A 22,468-nucleotide genomic window follows, 5' to 3' on the forward strand; every position below is an offset into this window, starting at 1 on the left:
CCACTAGATTGAAGTAAAACTGGGGATGATTAAGTTGTAAGAACATTAGAATGTTAGGAAGGAGCCAGGTTATGAAAGGCTTTGTACATGAAAGAGTTTTATATTTGAGATGCAAACATACAGAATATAATCATATCTAAGTTTTATTTGTTAGTAGGGATGGCAATGGGATGGCAATGCCTTTTTTCCTTTAACCCTGATATTTTAGGGAAATGAAATATGCCATACTCACATGAACAGTTTCACAAACCTTTGTGGTCAACGGATAAGTAACATATTATGCAAACGTATATACGTATGTATATACATATGTATATATGTTGAGAGAGAGAGAAATATATAGAGGTAGGTGTATATATACACACATATTGCATACACATATATGTAGATGTAGAATTATATATACTATTTGTTAGATGTATACACACATATATGTATTATATAAAAAACTTTGCAAGACCCATGACCACGTATTTACCATGCTAGTAAATGTTTAGCTCTCCAGGGGGGAATGTAGGCATGACATACTTTTAAATTTAAATATGTATTAGTAATATTTTGTTCATTACTTTATTAAGTCTAGAAAATAAACAGAATAAAAATCAAACCCTGATTTATAAAGTTGGCTAATTTCTCAGGTAAAAATATTCACATTGAAAATTTAGTAATCAGGTTTCCTGAAAGCTAGGACACACAACTAGGATCATATCATAATAATGCCAATTATTATTATTTCTAAAAAAGGGGGCTTGAAGAAAGAATTCTGAAATGCTGGTTAATCCTCATTCCAGGATCAGTTAGTTTAAATACAGGAATATGTTCAAATTCCCTATTTTAAGCATGTTCATGCCTGTTGGGGTTTGTCATTGAGTTGCCTTATTTCTGAAAAATTAAAATAGTAGAAAAGAAAAATGTCAGAGGTTAATTTTAAAAAAGAAAATCCAAACAAACCAAAATTCCTACAGACCCTTTCATAGTCACACCTAAAGCTCTGATGGGACATCAATTTTAAAGTGAGTTAGAGAAGATTAGATTTAAAAGGTTTAGTCATTAGGGATTTTTCCATTGTTGGTAATAGGGTCAATTGAAACTAGTTAAAATATTTTAATAGAAGTTTTCTTTTCATTAGGATTCTTTTAAGACTGGATATAGTTTCCAGCTAATAAAGATAATAGTAAAATACATTAGGGCCCTATTGCAGAGATGAGACACACTGGGGCAAATTGCTGCTCTTTATTCCTGACTGGGAAGGCTAGAATGGCAGTATTTCTTTCCATTTTATATAGAAAATTAACTGCCTAAGTGCAATGCCAGCATGCAAATAAGACTGTATAGTAGTAAAGCTCTGCATCTCCTCAGAGACTTGTGTTCAATACTCCCTGGTATAAAAAAACTATGGACTTTCTTAGGCATGGCACAAGTCAAATGAAAATGGCCTCTAAGCAGGCAGAAAACAACAGGGCATATAAGTATTCCATATCAATCCAAAACATGAATACTAGTACATTTGAATCATTGTACTATACCTTACTTTGGGAATCTCAATGTACTTAGAACTATCATCTCTTTAAACTTCCCAGGACCTCTTTGTGTATGGCAACCATGCAAATGAGCAAATGTCCACTTTCCGGGACTCTGACTTACACCAGCAGACAATATGACAGAAGTTAGGAAGCCTGTTCATTAAAATAACCACAGCAACCACGCAGTTCGTCTGCTCTTATACAGTTTTTCTTCTAAGGAATCTGGAGTGGATCACACCCAGAGCCGATGAGATCTGACCTGGCCAAGAATTACATATTCTAACTTGTCATACTGGCTTTAGTCCTAAGTCCATGTGAAATCAGATCCCTTAAAGAGTCTGTGATTGACTTTTTCCATCTACATAAGAGGCTTAATTAGGCTTGTGCATTCCAGGTTAACTCTATATGACGCTTATTATTTAAGTCTGGAATTACTATTCCATTGGTGTAGGGAACTTATAATATATAAACTCCTTTTCATCCATATAGATCTGCACCTGGCTGGAAACTTAGAGTCACTAAGAGTTCCCAAAAGCATTGAGAGGTTAAGTCTCTGACCTAGGTTGACACTGCCATTATGTGGACAGAACTTAAACATAGATCTCTGACTCCAAAGCTAGCTCCCTATCTGCTTTCCATGCTGAATCTGTGAAGTTATGTTTATACAGAGTGGAGATATGGTGCATTTGGGGAGTTGTTGAGGGTGGAGCAGGGTAGGGAAGGCAGGAAGGTATAAGCCTTGAGTTGGGAATCAAGAAATAAGGAAAGCAGACTTTTGATCTCTAGTTTGCCTCTGACTACTCTATCTCAGAAAAGTCATACCACCATTCTGGGCCTCAGCATCCTCATCTTATAAAATGAGGATGTTGAATTGGACAGTCTCCAAGGTCCCTTCCACTTCAGAGTTCATATACTGCCTCAGGCATTATCTCATTTTACAGAGTGGGAAATGGATATAGAAAAGGTTAAGTGGCCTCTGCAAAGTCCCAGAGCTGATCATCGAGTTTTTGTACGTCAGGAGAAAAGCTGATTTGCTCTTCTAGGTTCAGGTAGAGATCAGTTCTGTTTCTGGGAGCCTCTTCCCAATCCCCACTCCCACTCCCCTCCCTACCTGTGCCAGAACATGGACACCAGGTGGCGCCCCTTGGAGCAATCTGTTCCTGCTTGCAATAATTCTGTGGCTTCAGAGCTGCTTCAGATTTGATCTGCCCTGGATGCTTACCACCACATGGCTACTAGTTAGCTGAAATCCTGAGGAAAAGGACCCTTGGCCAAAACCAGCTTTAGCTCTCTTGGAGTACCATTAGACAGAAGCAGGTAAGGGCATAGAACTGGATAATGTAGTGAGATCTTAATTCATTATAGCAGTGGGCTATGTGGAGAAATATAACAGAAAGAGAGGACAGTTCTAGACTCCAATGACTTTACAATTTAGGTGAGGTTGAGATAGGGGGGAGCAATTGGGGAAATATTATTGTACGCATTTGGGGGGAGCATGGCTGTCAGGTAATTGATGACTGAAGTGTCTTGATAGTCGCATAGGACTAAAGATAAGGTATGGTATCCAGTGAGGAAGTGGATCTCAAATTAAAGTGAGTGTAGATTAACACAGGACTGTCTTATGACCTTGGGAGCAAAGTCAATCATATGTTCATACCTTTTATATTTTAGTTCTATTCATTCAGAATATGGAGACAGTTTTGTGCTTCACAGTATAACTCTCAGGGTTGAGTAAGTTACCTACTCATTTCAGCTCCTGTGGATTCAATTATCATCTCTATGCTGATTCTCAAATTTGCTTAACAAGCTCTAATATCTTTTTTATTCACATCCTGAATTTTCTGTTCATTGAATGTCATAACATTAAGAAAACCCTTGCCCTTGGTTCTTTTGGGGTAGAAGTGGGAGGTCCCAAAGAGTGCAAATACCATTATTTTGGAGCTTTACTATCTACCCCACTCTCTGTGCCTACACTGGTTGTCTATACAGTCAATATAGTGAAAGCAAAATGGAAAATTGGGAACATGCTTGAAAGTTATTGAATTACCGAGAAGACTGTCCTGAGTGATTCAGTTTTATAGGAACTGGACTTTTTAAATTATCTTAATTGGATGGGTGAATAGCATGAATGAGTCAGTAAGCAGCTTTCATTTAGCCAATATAGAAAATACAATATATAACTTTCATAACTGATATTTTTACAGCTTGCTTAGTTTGAATTTGCATACATCAGTCTACTGTATTCAGATGCTGCTTAGGACTACTCCATAAAAGTAGAGTAAATGAATCACTATGGGTGTGATGCAACTGCAAATTATTGCTGTAGGTCTTCAGGCCGGATTTGGGGTGAGAAGGTCCTGAATTTGCTACATGCAGTTGAGTTGGATTAGCTGGCAGTCAAGGTCTTTTCCAATTCTTAAATTCATGCCCTCTGAAAACTAGAGATGTTTAGAAACCACATTGATGTTTCTGGAGGGAAGAATGAATGACCAAAACTAGAATTTTTTCTCAAAAACAATTGGAAAGATCATGAAAAAGATCATTATAAAAAAAGTCAATGAGTCTAGTTTATATAATTCAAATTGAATTTAGTTTCTTTTCTCTTTTTTTTTTCCTTCTTAGCATTTTTGTAATCCATGGTAACATATCATTTTCATATTCAAAGGAAAATAATCTTCCTTACAAAGTCACTTTATCCATGACTTGCCCTTATTTTTTTAATGAAAAGTTGGATAATTTTCATTATTCAGGTAAATTGGATATTTTTTTCAAAAGCAAAAATCATGGGTAGTGACTGATCACACAAGGAATTCTGAGAAGGGGGAGAGTAGTGTGGGATAGACTAAATGGAAATGGTTTCAGGGAGGTGATGACACTTGAGATGGATGGTAAAGGATGTGGATAGGTAGAAAAGAGAGAGGAGAACCTAAATGAGCAAATGATTGAAGGTAGGGGTAGCATACCACCATGAAGTGTACAAATACTGGAAAAGAAATAAAAGGATGAGATATCTTGACAAATATGTAGACCAGTCTCTTTTTAAAAAATGTTTTAGTCAACAAGTAATTATTTAGAATTTAGAATGTCAAGTACTTTACCAAGTTCTGAGGATATGAAAAAGGCAATAAGATCCCTCCTCTCAGGAAATTCATGTTCTTTTTAAATATAATATATGTATATATACATATATATTCTAATTACATGAAAAATAATTTTAATATTCATTTAAAAAAATTTGAATTCCAAATTCTTTCCTTCCTTCACCTTTCCCCTCACTGAGAAGATAAGCAATTTGATATAGGTTATACATGTGCAGGACTGTAAAACCTATTTCCATTTTAGTTAACTTATAAAAGAAAAACCACACCAAAAGAAAAATAAACCAAGAAAAACAAAGAAAACTTTATAAAAAATATGCTTTAGTCTTCATTCAGCCTCCTTTGGTTCTTTCTCTGGAGTTAGATAGCATTTTGCATCATAAGTCATTTCAAATTGTCTTGGATCTTTGTGTCGCTGAGAATAGTTAAGTCATTCACAGTTGGTCATTTTTATACTATTGCTGTTACTATGTACACTGTTCTCCTGGTTCTGTTCACCACTTTGCATCAGTTCATGTAAGTCTTTCCAGGTTTTCTGAAACCACCCTGCTCATCATTTCTTATAGCACAATAGTATTCTATCACAAATTACGTGATTTGTTCAGTGTTTCCCTAACTGATAGGCATCCATTCAATTTCTAATTCTTTGATGCCTCAAAAAGAACTGCTATAAATATATATTTGTATACAGAGGTCTTTTTCTTTTAAAAAAATCTCTTTGGAATACAGGTGTAGTAGAAGAATTGCTAGGTCAAAGAGTATATAGTATGCCCAATTTTAAAGCATGTTGGGTATAGTTCCAAATTGCTCTTCAGAATTGTTGGATTAGGTCATAACTCTACCAACAATGCTTTAGTGCCCCATTTTCCCTTCCAACATTTGTCAGTTTCCTTTCCTGTCACATTAGTCAATCTGATAGGTTTGAGGTGGTACCTCAGAGTTGTTTTAATTTATGTTTCTCTAAGAATAGTGACAGAGCACTTTTTCATATAACTACAGATAGCTTTAATATCTTTGTCTTAAAATTGCTCACATCCTTTGGCCATCTATTGATTGAGGAATGATTTCTATTCTTACAAATTTGACTTAGTTCTCTATATATTTGAGAAATGAGGCCTTCATTAGAGAAACTTGCTACAAATTATTTGTCACAGTGATGATTACTATGTTTCTCTCCATCCTATTTCCCTGCAGTTTATCCTTTTCTTTCTCCCCTTTCACTCTGCCCGTTCTCAAAATTGTTTTTATTCTGACCACAACCTTGCCCAATGTGCAGTCCTTTCTATCAACCTTCACCTTCTCTAATGCTCCTACTCTCTTACTTCGCTGTATGATAAGATAGGTTTTTATACCCAAGTGATGTAATTCCCTCTTTGAGCCAATTTTGATGAAAGTAAGATTCAAACATTGCCTGTTTCCCCCTCCATTTCCCCCTCCACTGTGAATACTCATGTCTCTTTATGTGAGATAATTTACCCCATTCTAACTCTCCTTTCCCCCTTCTGCCAACACACCTTTCTTTTAGAACCCTTAATTTTAATTTTTCTAGTTATCACCCCATCATGGTCAACTGCTCTCTATCTATGTATACTCCTTTTAATTGCCCTAAGGATGATAAATGTCTTAGGAGCTAAAAATATCGTCTTCCCATGGAGGAATATAAACAGTTTAACCTTATTGAATCTTTTATGATTTCTCTCTCCTGTTTACCTTTTTAGATTTCTCTTGAGTCTTGTATTTCAAAGTCAAATTTTCTATTTAGCTCTTGTCTTTTCATCAGGAATGCTTGAAAGTTCTACATTTTATTAAATTATACTTTTCACCTGAAGAATTATACTCAATTTTGTTGGATAGGTGAGTCTTGATTTTAATTCTATATCCTTTGTTCTCCAGAATATCAAATTCTAAGTCTTCTGATCTGTAACATAGAAACTGCTAAATTTTGTGTGATCCTGACTGTGGCTCTATATTTGAATTATTTTTGACTACTTTCAATATTTCCTCTTTGACCTTGGAGCTCTGAAATTTGGATGTAATATTCCTGGGAGTTTTCATTTTGGGGTCTTTTTCAGGAGGTGATCATTGTATCCTTTCAATTTCTATTTTGATCTCTGGTTCTAGAATATCAGAGATATTTTCTTGGTAATTTCTTGAAAGATGATATCTAGGCTCTTTTTTTTAATCATTGCTTTCAGGTAGTACAATAATTCTTAAATTATCTCTCCCTGATCTATTTTCTAAATCAGTTCTTTTTTCCAGTTAGATATTTCACATCTTTTCTATTTTTTCATTAATTTTATTTTCTTACTTCTTGATCTCTTGTAAAGTCATTAGCTTCTGCTTGCCCAGTTCTAATTTTTAAGGAATTATTTTCTTAAGTGAGCTTTTGTACCTCCTTTTCCACATAAGAAGTTCTTTTTTGTAGTGAATTTTTGTGCTTTTTTCCATTGAGTCTATTTTTTAATCCCTCCTTTATCAAGCTGTTGTCTTTTTTCATTATTTTCTTGCATTACTATCATTTCTTTTCCTAATTTTTCTTCTACCTCTCTCATTTGATTTTTAAAATCCTTTTTGAACTCTTCCAGAATTTCTTCTTGAGACTGGCACCAATTCACCTACCTCATAGAGTATTTGTGAGGATCAAAATAATTAATATATGTATAGCACTTTGAAAGTCTTAAAGCATTATATAAATGCTAGCTATTATTAATATTTTATTGTATAGGTAATAGGAAACCACATGATTTTGAGTGCAGTCTGGGATGGGATAATATGGTGGTACATGCATTTTGGGAAAATCACTTTGGCAGATAAGAAGGATGAGCTGGAGTGGGGAAAGACTCTAGGCAGAGAAACCAACCAGAAATCTGTTGCAGTTGTCCTAGTATGAGGCAGTCCTATACTGGGGGAGTGGGGGGTAGTGGCTGAATCAATGGAGATAAATGTACAATATTAATAACTAAGATTTATATAGTGCTTACTGGATGATAGGTACTGTGCTAAGTATTATTATTTCCTTTTATCTTGGCAACCCTGGAAGGTAGGTGCTATCATTATCTCTATTTTACAAATGAGGAATCTGAGGTAAACAAGGGCTGTGACTTTTCCAGGGTCACAGGATTACTAAGTATCTGAAGATGAATTTGATCCCAGTTCTTCCTAATTTCAAATCTGGCACTCTTTCCATTGCCCTATCTACACAACAGGTGATATGAATGCAAATTAGAATCAAGATAACATCAGGGTTATAAGCTTGTATAACTTGCAGATGAGTGGTGCCCTAAGACAGTGGTAAGAAAATTGAGAAGAGGGTAGAGTTTAAAGAGACAGATATTTAGCTCTGTTTTGGACATATTGTGTTTGAGATATCCAAACGGTGTTACATGGCTGTATTTCAGGATAAATTATTGATGGATATATAGTTATGGTGGCAATCTGCATGGTGATAGTAATTGAACATACAGTAGGAAATTGATGAGATCTTTAAGAGATGTAATATATAATATATTATATATAAGATTTATATGAGATATAATATAGGTGAAGAGCAGAGGTCGCAAAATAAACTCTTAGGTGAAACTCATGATTAGTGGGTCTCACCTGGATAAAGGCAGATGCTGAAGAGCAATCAGAAAGGTAGAGGAATCAGGAGAAAGCAAGATTACAAACACCTAGAGAAGAGAATACATAGGAGGGAGTGAAGGTAACTGACTGTCAGATGCTGCCCATAGTCACAGAAGGATTCATTGATCTTTATTTTAATATACATTGCTTTCACTTACTAATGACTTTGCCTTCCCCTGTAACAAAGAAGCATAATCAAGCAAAACAAATCAATTCCATTGACTGAAAATGTACCTCTCCTTTGACATCCTTTAGTTCATCACTTTTCTACTGAAAGGCAGGAAACATATTTCATCATCAGATTTCAGAGTTACAAATTATCTCAAAAAGATTTTGTAGAAATGAGAAAGTAGGCATATGAGTCATAGCTTATCATAGCTTATCAGTCACTCTATTTCATTAATAATGACACATGATTTTTTAATTTTATCCCTTTGATACCTTCTTTAAGATATTGTGAAATTTTTTCCATTAGTTACATCTGTTAGGTCTAGAAATAAGAAAACATCACAAATGACCATGACACTGTAAATTTAAAAAAAAAAAAAAAAACCAAGCGTGAACATCATGTAATTGTAAGGAACAAGCTTAGACCTGATGAAGAGATGAGAAAATGGGTCTCCTTTCTTTCTTTAGAGAGCTGAGAAACCATTAAGACACTGTCAGAATTGGTCAGTGGGATGACTAGTTTTTATGAACTACTGTTTTTCTACTCTATTTTATTCTTTATTACAAGGAATGGCTCTCTCATTATAGGACAGGAAGGAGCATATTCAGAAATGAAGGTGTTATAAAAATAAGAGATATTAGTAACACTTTTTAATTGAAAAAACAGGATTTCCTTTTCCCCCTGTACTAGGTTAGACCCAGTTTTCTTGGCAAAGATACTGGAGTGCTTTGCCTTTTCCTTCTCCAACTGAAGTGAAACTGAGTCAGACAGGGTTAAATGACTTGTCCAGGGTCATACATCTAGTAAGTTTCTTTTTTAAATTTATTTTTAATTTATTTATTTTTAGTTTTCAACATTTACTTGCGCAAGATTTTGATTTCCAAATTTTCTCCCCATCTCTCTCTTCCACCACCCCAAGACAGCATGCATTCTAATTACCCTTTCCCCCAGTCTGCCCTCCCTCCTATCACACCCATCCCTTCTCCCATCCCCTTCCCCTCTATTTTCTTGTAGGGCAAGATAGATTTTTGTACACTATTGCCTGTTTGTCTTATTTCCCAGTTGCGTGCAAAAACAATTATTAACGTTCATTTTTAAAACTTGGAGTTCCAACTTCTCTCCCTTCCTCCCTCCCCACTCATCCCCATTGAGAAGGCAAGCAATTCAATATAGGTTATTCAAGTGTAGTCATACAAAACACTTCCATAACAGTCATGTTGTGAAAGACCATTTATTCTATTCTCTTTTGACCCTGTCCCTCCTCAAAAATATTTACTTCTAATTATCCTTCCTCCCATTTGCCTTCCCTCCTATAAGCCCCCCCACTTATCTTCTTCCCCCCTACTTTCTTGTAGTGTAAGACAGATTTTCATACCATATTGAGTGTGCATGTTATTCCCTCCTTAATCCAAATCCAGTGAGAGAAAGGTTCACTCTTTTAATCTCACCTCCCCCCTTTTCCCCTCCATTGAAAGCTTTTTCTTGGCTTTTTTATGTGACAATAATTTACCTCATTCTAGTTCTCCCTTTCTCTTTCTCCTAATATATTCTTCTCTCACCCCTTAATTTTATTTTTTCAGATATCATTCCTTCATATTCAACTCCCCCTGTGACATCTCTCTATATGTATATAATCCCTCAAATTACCCTAATCCTGAGAAAAATTTCAAGAGTTACAAATATTATCTTTTCATGCAGGAATGTAAACAGTGCAACTTTAATAAGTTCCTTATGATTTCTCTTTCCTGTTTACCTTTTCAGACTTCTCTTGATTCTTGTGTTTGAAAGTCAAATTTTCTATTCAAGTCTGGTCTGTTCAATAAGAATGCTTGAAAATCCTCTATTTCATTGAATGACCAAATTTTTCCCTGAAGTATTATACTCAGTTGTGCTGGGTAGGTGGTTCTTGGTTTTAATCCTAGCTCCCTTGACTTTCAGAATATCATATTTCAAGCCCTGTGAAACCTTGATGTAGAAGCTGCTAGATCTTGTGTTATCCAGATTGTGTTTCCACAATACTCAAATTGTTTCTTTCTGACAACTTGCAATATTTTCTCTTTGACATGGGAGCTCTGAAATTTGGCTGCAAAATTCCTAGGAGTTTTCCTTTGGGGATCTCTTTCAGGAGGCAATCAGTGGATTTTTTCAATATCTATTTTACCCTCTGGTCCTAGAATATCAGGGCAGTTTTCCTTGACAGTTTCTTGAAAGATGATGTGTAGGCTCTTTTTTTGATCATGGCTTTCAGGTAATTCAATAATTTTTAAATTGTCTCTCCTGCTTTTCCAGGTCAGTTGTTTTTCCAATGAGATATTTCACATTGTCTGCTATCTTTTCGTTCCTCTGGTTTTCTTTTCTGATTTTTTTGATTTCTCATAGAGTCATTAGCTTCCATCTGCTCCATTCTAATCTTTAAGAAATTATTTTCTTCAGTGAGGTTTTGCATCTTCTTTTCCATCTGGCCAATTCTGAGTTTTAAGGCATTCTCTCTGCTCATTGGCTTTTTGGATCTCTTTTGCCATTTGGGTTAGTCTATTTTTTAAGGTGCTATTTTCTTCAGCGTTTTTAGATCCCCTTTAGCAAGCAGTTGACTTGCTTTTCATGATTTTCTTGCATCACTCTCATTTCTCTTCCCAATTTTTGCTCTACTTTTACTTTATTATCAAAATTCTTTTTGAACTCTTCCATGGCCTGAGACTAATTCATATTTTTCTTAGAGTTTTTGGATGTAGAAGCTTTGATTTTGTTGTTTTATTCTGTTTGTATATTTTGGTCTTGCTTGTCAACAAAATAAAATACTACAGTCTGATTCTTTTTCTAGGTTTTACTTATTTCCCCAGTCATTTGCTTGACTTTTGAGCTTTGTCAAGTAGTTCTCTGCTTCCAGTGGGGGTGGGAGGTGTACTATCAGCTGCTTGATCTCCCTACAGTCTGTGAACCTAGAGCTTCAGAAATAACACATGCCAGCTCCTGCTGCTGCATCTGCCACTGGCTCCTCCACCCCCTCAACCACCCTTGGGCTGGGGCTGGAGCACTCTACTCTCTCACACAAGTCCAATGTTTTGTTTCGTTTTATTTTTTCCCACTGGCCTTCCAATTTGTCTTTGGCAGTTTGAGGTTGTGAAGTCTGGAAACCACCACAAGTGCCAGAGATTCAGTTCCCTTGAGGTCTGCTCAGGTCCTGTCTGTGCTGGTGCTGCCCAAGCTGGGTTGTTCTCTGCTCCCAGCACAGCACAATACACACTTTACATCAACCTTCCAGGCTGTCTTGGGGTTGATATTTGCTTCACTCAATCATTCTGTGGGTTCTGTAGCTCCAGTATTTGTTTATAGTTATTTTTACAGGCATTTGGCTGGGCTTAGGGAGAGAGCTCTAGCAAGTCTCTGCTTCTACTCTGCCATCCTGGCTCTATCCCTACTGATCTCCTTTCTGTTCCTCACTCTGCACTTCATCTCTGGACTCTGGGCATTTGAACTGGTTGTCCCCCATGCCTAGAATGCTCTCTCTCTCTCTTTCTCTTTTTTTCTCTACCTCCTGACTTCCCCAGATTCCTTCAAGACTCAGGTTAAAAGCCAGTTTCTTTAGAGAGACTCTCCTTCCTCTTTTTCCCTCTGAAGTTGACTTTCATTACCTAGCATATCTCTCAGCTGGTAAGCTTGTAAGGCTAAATTTGAACTCAGGTCTTCCTGCCTCCAAGCCTGACACTCTATCCACTATATCATCTGGCTGCCCCTTATTTATCCATAGTTATTTGTGTACTCTCTCTCCTATTAGAGTAAGACATCTTTGAAAGCAGGGACATTCTTTTACTTTTCTTTGTATCCCCAGCATAGTTCCTGAAACATAGTAAGTACTTAAGAAATATGTGTGGACTAACTGACTTTCTCATACCAGGCACTGAAGTACAGAGTTCAAATACGGTAATTATGCAATTTTCAAAGATGGAACTAGGTCAAATTATAGACATTATGAAATCTGTTCCATTGCACATCTATTACATTTTTTCTCTTGATTTTAGTATGTAAGTAATCTTGTGAATATCTGTTAGAGTTGTCTTTCCTATGCGTTTGCAGTTTTAGATCCCTCTAAGGTTTTTCATCGTTCTATTAGGTGAGGTTGTTTATCATTTTTAATTATCAATTTTAATCATTTTAATTTAAATTTTCATGATGCTTTTTTTCATTTTTAACATTTTTAACAGTTCATATCACATAAAATAATTCCACCTTTTGGTCAGGTGATACTTCTTTTAAGGCATTTACAATATAGACCACAAATGATTTTTTTTAACATTAACCAACTAAGACACAAATAATAACTATGTATGCAAACTTCACTAGCCCTTAACTTAATTGTGTCCACACTATTACTAAGAATTAAAGGACCCTAACTAATTGTTTTTGGTCTAACGTCCTAAACCTAATAGCTAAATTTTAGACTTAACCTAGGATGTTCCCCTACCAACAATCTATAATTTAATAGATCAGGTATTAAGCTTACCAATCTTTTGAATATAGGAAATTGCCACTAAGAGTAGGGACATTGTAGGGAAACAATATCTCCCCAACTTCACATCAGTTCCAGGCAGGAGGAGATTGTCAACTGTATTCAGCCAGGCTTAAAGTCTGCCAGGTGTCAGTGGGGAAATTGAGTCAGGAGATGCCCAGGCTAAAGAGCTGCTCTCCCACTCTTCCCATGAGATCACCTTTTTAAGTTCATACCAGCATTTCACAGGCTTACTGACATCATGGATTGGAGGCTCAGACCGCCTTTCTTGTTATCCCTACCTAGAGTTACACTCAGAAGAACAGTCACTTAATAGTCCCATAGAATCTTAAAATAGCAAGCTCCAATAACCAGGTTTCAGATATGACTGTAATTTCACATTAGCTAAGGGACATCTTCTGAGACAAGTGTTAAGTGGCTTACATACCTTTCTATACCTGTTCTAATTCCTGCTTAAATAACAATCATAAAATCAAATTTCCCATTAAAACCTTAACTTTTCCATCAATGCCAAATTTTACCCAAGGTTACCTGCCTTTAGGAAACTTAGACTAAAATTCTTTTCCCCAAACTAAAGATGTCTCTGATTTAGTCTCAGTAATTAATTCAGTCAGTTATTTTAAAAGTAATTGCTTTTACATTGCTTCATAACATGTCCAATTTTTCTCCCCATCTCTCCCCTTCCCCCAACCCCTAATACCTTGCCCTCCCTTCTATCACACCCCACCCTTCCCTTATCCCCATCTTCTCTCTTTTTTTGTAGGGCAAGATAAATTTCTATGCCCCATTACCTGTGTTTCTAATTTCCCAGTTATATCCAATAATAATTCTCAATATTTGTTTCTAATACTTTGAATTCCAACTTCTCTCCCTCCCTCCCTTCTTACTCATCCTCACTGAGAAGACAAGCAATTCAATATAGACTAAATATGTGTCACTTTGCAAAATACTTCCATAATAATCATGTTGTGTAATAATAACTGTATTGCCCTCTATCCTACTCTATCCTCCCTTGTTTTTTTATTCCCTCATTTGACCTTGTCCCTTCCCAAAAGTGTTTCTTTCTAGTTAGTCCCTTCTCCCATTTGCCCTCCCTTCAATCATTCCCCTTACCCCACTTTTCACCTCCTCCCCTACTTTCCTGTAGTGTAAGATAGATTTTCATACCAAATTTTGTAAGCATGTTATTCCCTCCTTAAGCCATATGTGGAGAGAGTAGCTTCACTTTTCCCTTCTCCCCTTCTCCCTTTTCTCCTCCATTGAACAAAATTTTTCTTTATCTCTTTTATGAGTTATAGCCTGCCCCATTACATTTCTCCTCCCAGTATTTTCCTCCTTCACTCCATAATTTTTATTTTATTTTATTTTTTTGTGGATATCATCTCTTCTGATTCAATACAACCTGTACTCTGTGTCTCTCTGTGTGTGTGTGTGTGTGTGTGTGTGTATAATCCCTCCACCTACCCACATACTGAGAAAAGTCTCAAGAGTTACAAATATTTTCTTTCCCTGTAAACAGTTCAGCTTTAGAAAGTCTTTTATGATTTCTCTTTCCTGTTTATCTTTTCATGCTTCTCTTGATTCTTGTGTTTGAAAGTCAAATTTTCTCTTCAGTTCTGGTCTTTTCATCATGAATGCTTGAAAGTCCTCTATATCATTGAATGACCATTTATTCCCTTGAAATATGATACTCAGCTTTGCTGGGTAGGTGATTCTTGGTTTTAATCCCAGTTTCTTAGACCTCTAGAATATCCTATTCCATGGCCATCAATCCCTTAATGTTGAAGTTGCCAGATCCTGTGTTATCCTGATTATATTTTCGCAATACTTGAATTGTTTCTTTCTAGCTGCTTGCAGTATTTTCTCCTTGACCTGGGAACTCTGAAATTTGGCCACAATGTTCCTAGAAGTTTCTCTCTTTGGGTCTCTTTCAGGGGGTGATCTGTGGATTCTTTCAATATTTATTTTGCCCTCTGGTTCTAGAATATCAGGACAGTTTTCCTTGATAATTCCATGGAAGATAATGTCTAGGCTTTTTTTTTGTTTGTGGCTTTCAGGTAGTCCCATAATTTTTAAATTATCTCTCCTAGATCTATTTTCCAGGCCAGTTGTTTTTCCAATGAGATGTTTCACATTATCTTCTATTTTTTTCAAACTTTTTTTTTAACTGCTTCGTTTACCTCATAGTCATTCTTTTCCCTGAACTCAATTCTCTCTTTCAGAGAACTATTTTGTTCAGTGAGCTTTTGAACCTTCTCCTCCATTTGGCTAATTCTGCTTTTTAATGCCTCCTTCTCCTCATTACCTTTTTGGACCTCTTTTTCTGATTGAGTTAGCCTCTTTTTAAAGCTGGTTTCCTCAGCATTTTTTTGGTTCTCATTTAGCAAGCTGCTAACTTGCTTTTCAAGCTTTTCTTTGCCTGAGCCTAGTTTAAGTTCCTTTTGGATGCCCTGGAGGCAGGGGCCTTGACTTCCTGTGACAGTAAGCCTTGTTCTTCCTTATCTGAAAGGATGAGAGGAGACACCTGCTCACCAAGAAAGTAACCTTTGGTTTTATTTTTTTCTCCTTTTTTGGGCATTTTCCTAGCCAGTTACTTGATTTCTGAATCCTATGTGAAGAGGGTGGTCCTATTGCCCCTTCTCTCCCCAGTATCATGTTCAAGGTTGAGATTTGACTCAGCTGCTTTCCCCCCCTGGGGTTTTGGGTGGGGGGCAGGGCTGTTGCTGAGCGCTGAGATTTAGATCAGCTGCTCCCTACTGCCAGAGGCTTTAAGCTGAGCTGCCTGCACTATGGACCCAGGTTGCTTCCCAGACACCGTAGTTGCCTGAAGTCTGCTGTTACTGTTGCCGATGTTGCCTGGGGCTATTGCTGAAGAAATTCCCCTCTTACCCAGCTGGGAAAGCCCTCCCACACTGACCTTTGGAGCTTTCTTTGTTGTTTGTGGGTTGAGATATCTGGGACCCTCCCTGCTGGGAACTCTGCCCTGGAGGTCTATAGAGGACCTGTTCCTCCCAATGCCATATGGCCAGGGCTGATCTCTGCTCTACTCAGCATCCTGTGAAGTAGACCTTTCCTGTCAGCCTTCTAGGTTACCTTTGGCTGGAAACCTCTTTCACTCTGTTGATCTGTGGCTTCTGACGCCATAGATGCTCTAGAACTTGTTGAGAGTCATTTTTTACAGGTATTTTGTGGGCTGTGTATATGTGTCTTTCTACTCTCCCATCTTGGCTCTGCCCTCTAGGAATTCCATGATGCTTTTCAAAAGAGTTTGTACCACATATTGACTTTTACTTGATAAGAAATTTGAGGACAATTTGGGCTCTCTCATTATGGTAATAGTTTTTACAACAGTTAAACTTCTTTATAGAGAAGTCTATGCTTTGCTTTTGGTTTTTTGGGGGGTTTTTTGCATTTCTTGTTTTTCACATCCCATATTCTATTTGATAAGTTGAGTCGGAATTGTTCAGTTGTCATGGTGCCATCTTAGATATGTCTTTTTTTTAATTCAGTGTTCATTTGGGCCCTTTCACCAACTTATTAATAGTCTGGCTATTTTGGATGTGCTAGCTAATTTGGAAATTAGTTTAGTAACTAATCTTATCTTTTTCTCTTTCTGAGATAGTCAATTTTTTATGTGACTACCCTGGAGGAACATAAAATATCAGTTAAACATTTATTAAGTGTTTACTACACTAAGTGCTTAGAATACAAATAAAAATCAAGTGAGCAATCCAAAGGACAATCCCTGCCTTTGAGGAGCATACAGTCTTATAGGCGAGTATAACACAAGAAAGAGTGCTGAAAAGTATGGAAAGTAAGGGGAGAAAAAGGGAGAGAGGATATCATTGTACACCACTGGGCTTTACAATACTGATGAGAATTTAAAGTACCATTTAACTCTATTCCTAAAGAAAATCTTCATTTTATATGAATATGAAGCTTCTGAATAGCCTACCATAAGATCACTGACTTAGATTTGCAAGAGAATTTATAGGCCATCTCTTCTAACTTCTCCTTTAACAGATTAGAAACTGAGGCCCAGAGAGTCTAAGTAACTTGCCTAAGGTTATACAGTAGCAGTACTAAGATTTGAAATCAAGTCTTCTAATTTAAAAATTAGTACTCTTTCTACTGTTTGATTTTTTTTTAAATTTCTTAATCTGGAACAATATGTTCTAACATATTTTTCATTACCTGTCTTTGTACTGAAGTCACAGAGTGTCAAGGTATATGATAATAAGGTGTTTGGGGAAAATCTCCATTTTCTGGAATGAACATTTTTGTTTTTATATAGGCTTTTTTCTAATTGCATATAATGATGATTTTTAACATTCATTTAAGAAAAAAATTTGAGTTCCAAATTTTCTCATTCCCTCTTCACTCCCTTCCTTCCTAAGGTAGTAAGCAATTTGCTATAGGTTATATGTGTTCAATCATGTGAAACACATTTCCATATTTGTCATGTGAAAGAAAAAAAAACAGAGCAAGAGAATAGAACCATACACACAAAAATAAAGTGAAAATAGCATGTGTTGATCTGCATTCAGACTCCATCAGTTTTTTCTCTGGATATGGATAGCATTTTCCATCATGAGTCCTTTGGAATTTTCTTGGATCATTATATTGCTGAGAAGGGCACAATGTTCTCCTGGTTCTGTTCATGTTAGTTTGTATCAGTTCACTTAAATTTTTGCAGATTTTCCTAAAATCAGCCTGCTCATCATTTCTTATAGCACAATAGTATGGAATGAATTGGTATATATCTGTGCTAACTTGGCATTTCAAGCATAGAAAATAAAAAGATTTCACTAGCCCATTTACATTATCATCTTGAATAGAATTCATGCTATTTTATTTGTCTTGGACAAATTGGAATTTGCAGTAGGAGACTGGCGCAGGGGCTGATCCTGACGTATTTTGCTCAATAAACATTGTATAATAATGATTATTAAGAGTAACCTTCCTTCATTCTTTGAAATCTACATTGTCCCCCAAGGTTTTACCTTAACTGTCCAGTAATGGATGGAAACTAAATTTGAAAAGCATAAAGAAAAACAATCCTAGACTGATTTAGCCTAACCTACCTTGAACCCAACTTCACTTAATGATGACAGCAATAAAAAAGAATTATGAACAATGGAGCCACATTGTTTATTTAAGCAAGAAGTGATTAAGTATATGCAAATAGGCCATAGCACATTGAAATTGTTTAGCAACTCCAGTTTTAATTGATGTGCACTTCAGAATATATGTCAAAGTGTTATTTAGCCAAAGAGCTCTGCTTCTTCCTATGACAGATGAAGACGCAGCAAAGTAATCTATTGTAAAAAGTGCTTTTAGAGCCTCTCAAACCTGAAGTCACATTCATTAAGCCCTCTACTGAAGATTCAATAAATGTGAAAAGTGATTTGTTACATTACTGCTTGTTTGCTTAGAAGTCAGCAAGTCAACAAGCATTTATTAAGCATTTGCTATGTGCCAAGAACCCTCTGAGGGTGAATATCCAGACCTCATGAGCAAGTACTGGAGAACCTTCTGCTTATTTTCCCATTTTTTTTTTCAAAATTAACTTGTATCTTGGCACACTTTTTTTCTCTTCCAAGATTTTCTTCAGGACTCATCCTGGAGCTCCTATTTTGTGTTGTTAGATAAAAATAATAACTGATATTGATAAAATATTTTTAAAGTTTTCAAAACTCTTTAAATACATGATGTCATCGGAGCTTTACAACAATCCTATGAGGTCAAAATCATTTTACAGGCAAGGAAACTGATGTTCAGATAAGTTAGTTACGTGCCCATGGCTGTACAACTGTTAAGCATTAGAGGTAGTCTTTGACCCAGGTCTTTCTGACAACAAATCCAGCACTCCATCCATTTCATAGTTTTGTACCAAATGAGGAATTAATAGACTAACAAATGTAGAATACTGGCCTCCCCATTAGTAAACCTAATTGATATTTCTTTTCTTTTTCCTGTTTTTTTCTTAGTTTTTACAAAAATAAAATAGTTAAAGGTCTAATTATAAACATACATGCCCCAATACATTTTCTGTGGAAGATACTTTGGGTCCACCGTAGGAAAGGAAATAGTTGGTTTCTCACCCCCTTTAACTTTATTTAATGGCATATAACTGCATTGGTTCTTTATTTCAGATGCTGATAATTCTGTTGAAATATCACAAAGTGGACATGAAATTTAAAAAAAATCTCATTCTTTCTGTCTTCTGCACATAATGTTGATGCATTAATGGTTTTTTTTTTTTTTTTTGAATTTCAACCTATTGACTTTTTCTGGACTCAGTAAACTGCATACATTAGCATGCACTGTGTTAGATTATGACCCTTATTCCCACTCTCTTTCTTTGTGAGAAAGGGGAATAAAGCCACATGAAAGAAAAGTTAAATCAGAAGTCGAAATGGTGACTGAAATGTAAACTGAACAGTATACATGCATTTGTAGTTTTCGGCAAAGTTATAGAAATTTACCCTGAAGTTTATTGGAAAAAATCCCTTGTGATAGAAGCCCCCCTCCCTCCCTGCCTCCTTCCCTGTCTCTTTCTTTTGCCTTCCCAACCCTCTGAAACCACATCTGTTTCCTACTGATAGCTTTTAATACACAGCTCCTTAATGTCTTCTAACAGGAAGTGGAAATCGAACGAAGTTTGTGTTCCCCAGCATTGAAGAGTCAGCCTAGCAGCCGTCCCACCAGTCCTGTGAAAGATTCAGACAAGAAAGGTGGGAAAACATCTTTTGACAAGATGTCATCTGAAAGTGGTCACAGCAGCAACTTTGAAGGTTAGCATAACACTTTGATCTGATTTCTTGGCATAGCACCTTGTTTGATGCAAGTAAGCTAATAAAGTGTATGGGTAGGTTTGCTTTTCAAAACAGTGAGGGGGAAAACTGGTGAGGCAGCAGATGGCTCACTTTCTAACAAAACACCACAATTCGAGAAAATAAAATAGGGTTTTGAAGTGTGCTTTTTACTTTAAGCTGCTAAAAAAAAAAAAAAAAAGCAGAATAAGAATTCTATTGCAGAAGGCATCCAGCATGAAAATCTCCTATGTCCTAAAGCTCTGAATGAGTTAGTTTATTAGCTGCAAGTAAATCAGTGCAATCATTTGTTTGCAAAACTATACTTAGGAAACAATGCATTGGATCATCCTCAGGCTGCTCCTTTTGTGACAAAAGGAAAAACCATATTTGTTTCACTTAAGTCAGCAGGTAGTAAAAGAATGAAGTATGACTGCCTGTCAGTTGCAAAATAAAAAATAAGAAAAGGCCTTCCAGCTGCTTGTCTTCAGTCGATTAAACTAAATGTGCTTAATGAATTTGGTATAAAATGTGACAGGATAGAGTCACATTTTGGGACAAAAACATATAAATTTGATTAATGTTTTGCAAATGCCATTAAAATGTTAATAGCTCATATGTTTGAAATTGCATCATTACCGTAATTTTCAACAATGACAGAAGTGCAAAATATAAATAATTTCTTGAAAAATGGAGGAAGCATTTATCACTTCTGAAGAGGCACTAACAAGATTTTCCGTTTTAACCAAGTACAATTTAGGATTAGTAATGTTTGTTAAAAGAAAAATATTAAATGATTCTTCAATCCTTTCAGGTATGTTCTCACATAACAGGCTTTCATATTGAAAGACAAATCTGGTAATGTGGACTTTTTGTGTGTAATATCATTCAAAATATGGAAAAACATACCCCAAAACCATTGCTTGTACTAAGTGCAGGAAATGTTCATGTTGTCCTGAACATTCTATCTTTATGAAATTCAACGTTTAGAGTCTTTTGCTTCAAGAGGTGGTAATGGGTGCCTTAGTAGAAAGAGCACTAATGAGAGATCAAGAGACCCTGGTCTCAGCATTGGGGCTGCACCAAGCTGTGCAACCTTGGGAAAATCACTTTGTGTCTCTAAGACTAAGGTTAGTTACTGCTCCATAAAACTGAGGAGTTGGATTAAAAGGAATTGTATCCAGCTTTCCAGTTCTCACATTTTATGTTTCTGTGAAAAGAGGAACATATTAGGGACTGGTAGAATTCAAAAGGGACAGTTGTAGGAACAGTAGGGGTGGTGATGAGATAAAAGGGAAAGCTTGGGGCAAGAAAATGCATCTAAGTACAGAAGGGAGCTGAATGAGTTCATGCATGTTGTTTGTTGTTGAGTTGTTTTTCAGTCCCGTCTCACTCTTTGTGCCTATTTGAACTTTTCTTTTTTTTTTTTATTTTTAATTAATTTTATTTATTATCAGTGTTCTACAATCACTACCGTATAACTTAGATTATTATTTTTCCCTCCCTCGCCCCTACCTCCCTACTCCCTCCCTGAGATGGCATACAACTTTACATAGGTTCTACACATATGCTCCTATTAAATACATTTTCACTATACTCATGCTGTGTAGAAGAATTAAAATGAATGGGAGAAATCATATAACAAACCAAAACGTAATACACACACAAACACACACACACACACACACACACACACACACACACACATACGCACGCAAATGATCTACTACATTCTGTGATTGAATTCCATAGCTCTTCCTCTGGATGTGGAAGGCATTTTGCCTTTAGAAGACCCTTGGGAATTTTTTTTAGGTCCTTGCATTTCTATGAAGTTCCAAGTCTACCAGAAAAATCTCTCGCACACTGTGGTTGTTGCTGTGCACAAAGTTCTCCTGGTTCTGCTCCTTTCACTCAGCATCAGATCATATAAGTCTTTCCAGGCCTCTCTGAAGTCTTCCTGTTCATCATTTCTTATAGTGCAGTAGTATTCCATTACATTCATATACCACAATTTATTCAGGCATTCCCCAACTGATGAGCATCCCCTTAATTTCCAGTTTTTGGCCACCACAAAGAGTGCTGCTATAAATATTTTTGTACAGGTGGGACCCTTTCCCATTTTTATGATCTCTTGGGGATACAGTCCTAGAAGCAATAATGCTGGGTCAAACGGTGTGCATATTTTTGTAGCCCTTTGGGCATAGTTCCAAATTGCTATCCAGAATGGTTGGATCAGCTCACAGCTCCACCAACAGTGTATTACTGTTCCAACTCTCCCACATCCTTTTGAGCTTTTCTTGACAAAGATAATGGAATGGTTTGCCAGTCCTTCTCCAGCTCATTTTACAGATGAGGAAACTGAGGCAAACAGAGTTAAGTAGTGTCACACAGCTAGTAAGTACCTGAGGTCAGATCTGAACTCAGGAAGATGAATCTTCCTGACTCTGGGCCTAGCACTCTGACTCCACTCTTACTGCACCACCTAGTTGCCTACTAAATTCACCTTGCTTCCCACTAAAGACAGTGTCTACTGCACAGGTTAGGCAGCCACTATCATTTGCAGACTTTTGTCAAGAGGTTCTAGAATTGTGATCTTTATTGTTGTAGGCTGTGATCTTTGCCCAGAAGTAATCATTCATTACAGCTGTAGAGGGAATTCAAAATGTTGTCAAATTTAGAGTCAAAATTATTGAGTCGGAAAAATTACACCAAGCCTCTTGGCTTGCTCTCAT

General features: G+C 36.4%; 1 protein-coding gene across 4 annotated transcripts in view; it reads left to right on the top strand.

The window, feature by feature from the left end:
• Positions 1–22,468, top strand: part of XIRP2 (xin actin binding repeat containing 2) — a 404,164-nt gene that overhangs the window by 237,652 nt on the left and 144,044 nt on the right. For all 4 annotated transcript variants that reach the window (XM_072612207.1, XM_072612203.1, XM_072612206.1 and 1 more), the window contains one exon: positions 19,565–19,718. In XM_072612207.1, the coding sequence (XP_072468308.1) occupies positions 19,565–19,718 (154 nt within the window). The remainder of the gene's footprint in view (positions 1–19,564; positions 19,719–22,468) is intronic.

This window comes from Notamacropus eugenii, chromosome 5 (genome assembly GCF_028372415.1).
Source record: "Notamacropus eugenii isolate mMacEug1 chromosome 5, mMacEug1.pri_v2, whole genome shotgun sequence".
Classification (NCBI taxonomy): Eukaryota; Metazoa; Chordata; class Mammalia; order Diprotodontia; family Macropodidae; genus Notamacropus; species Notamacropus eugenii.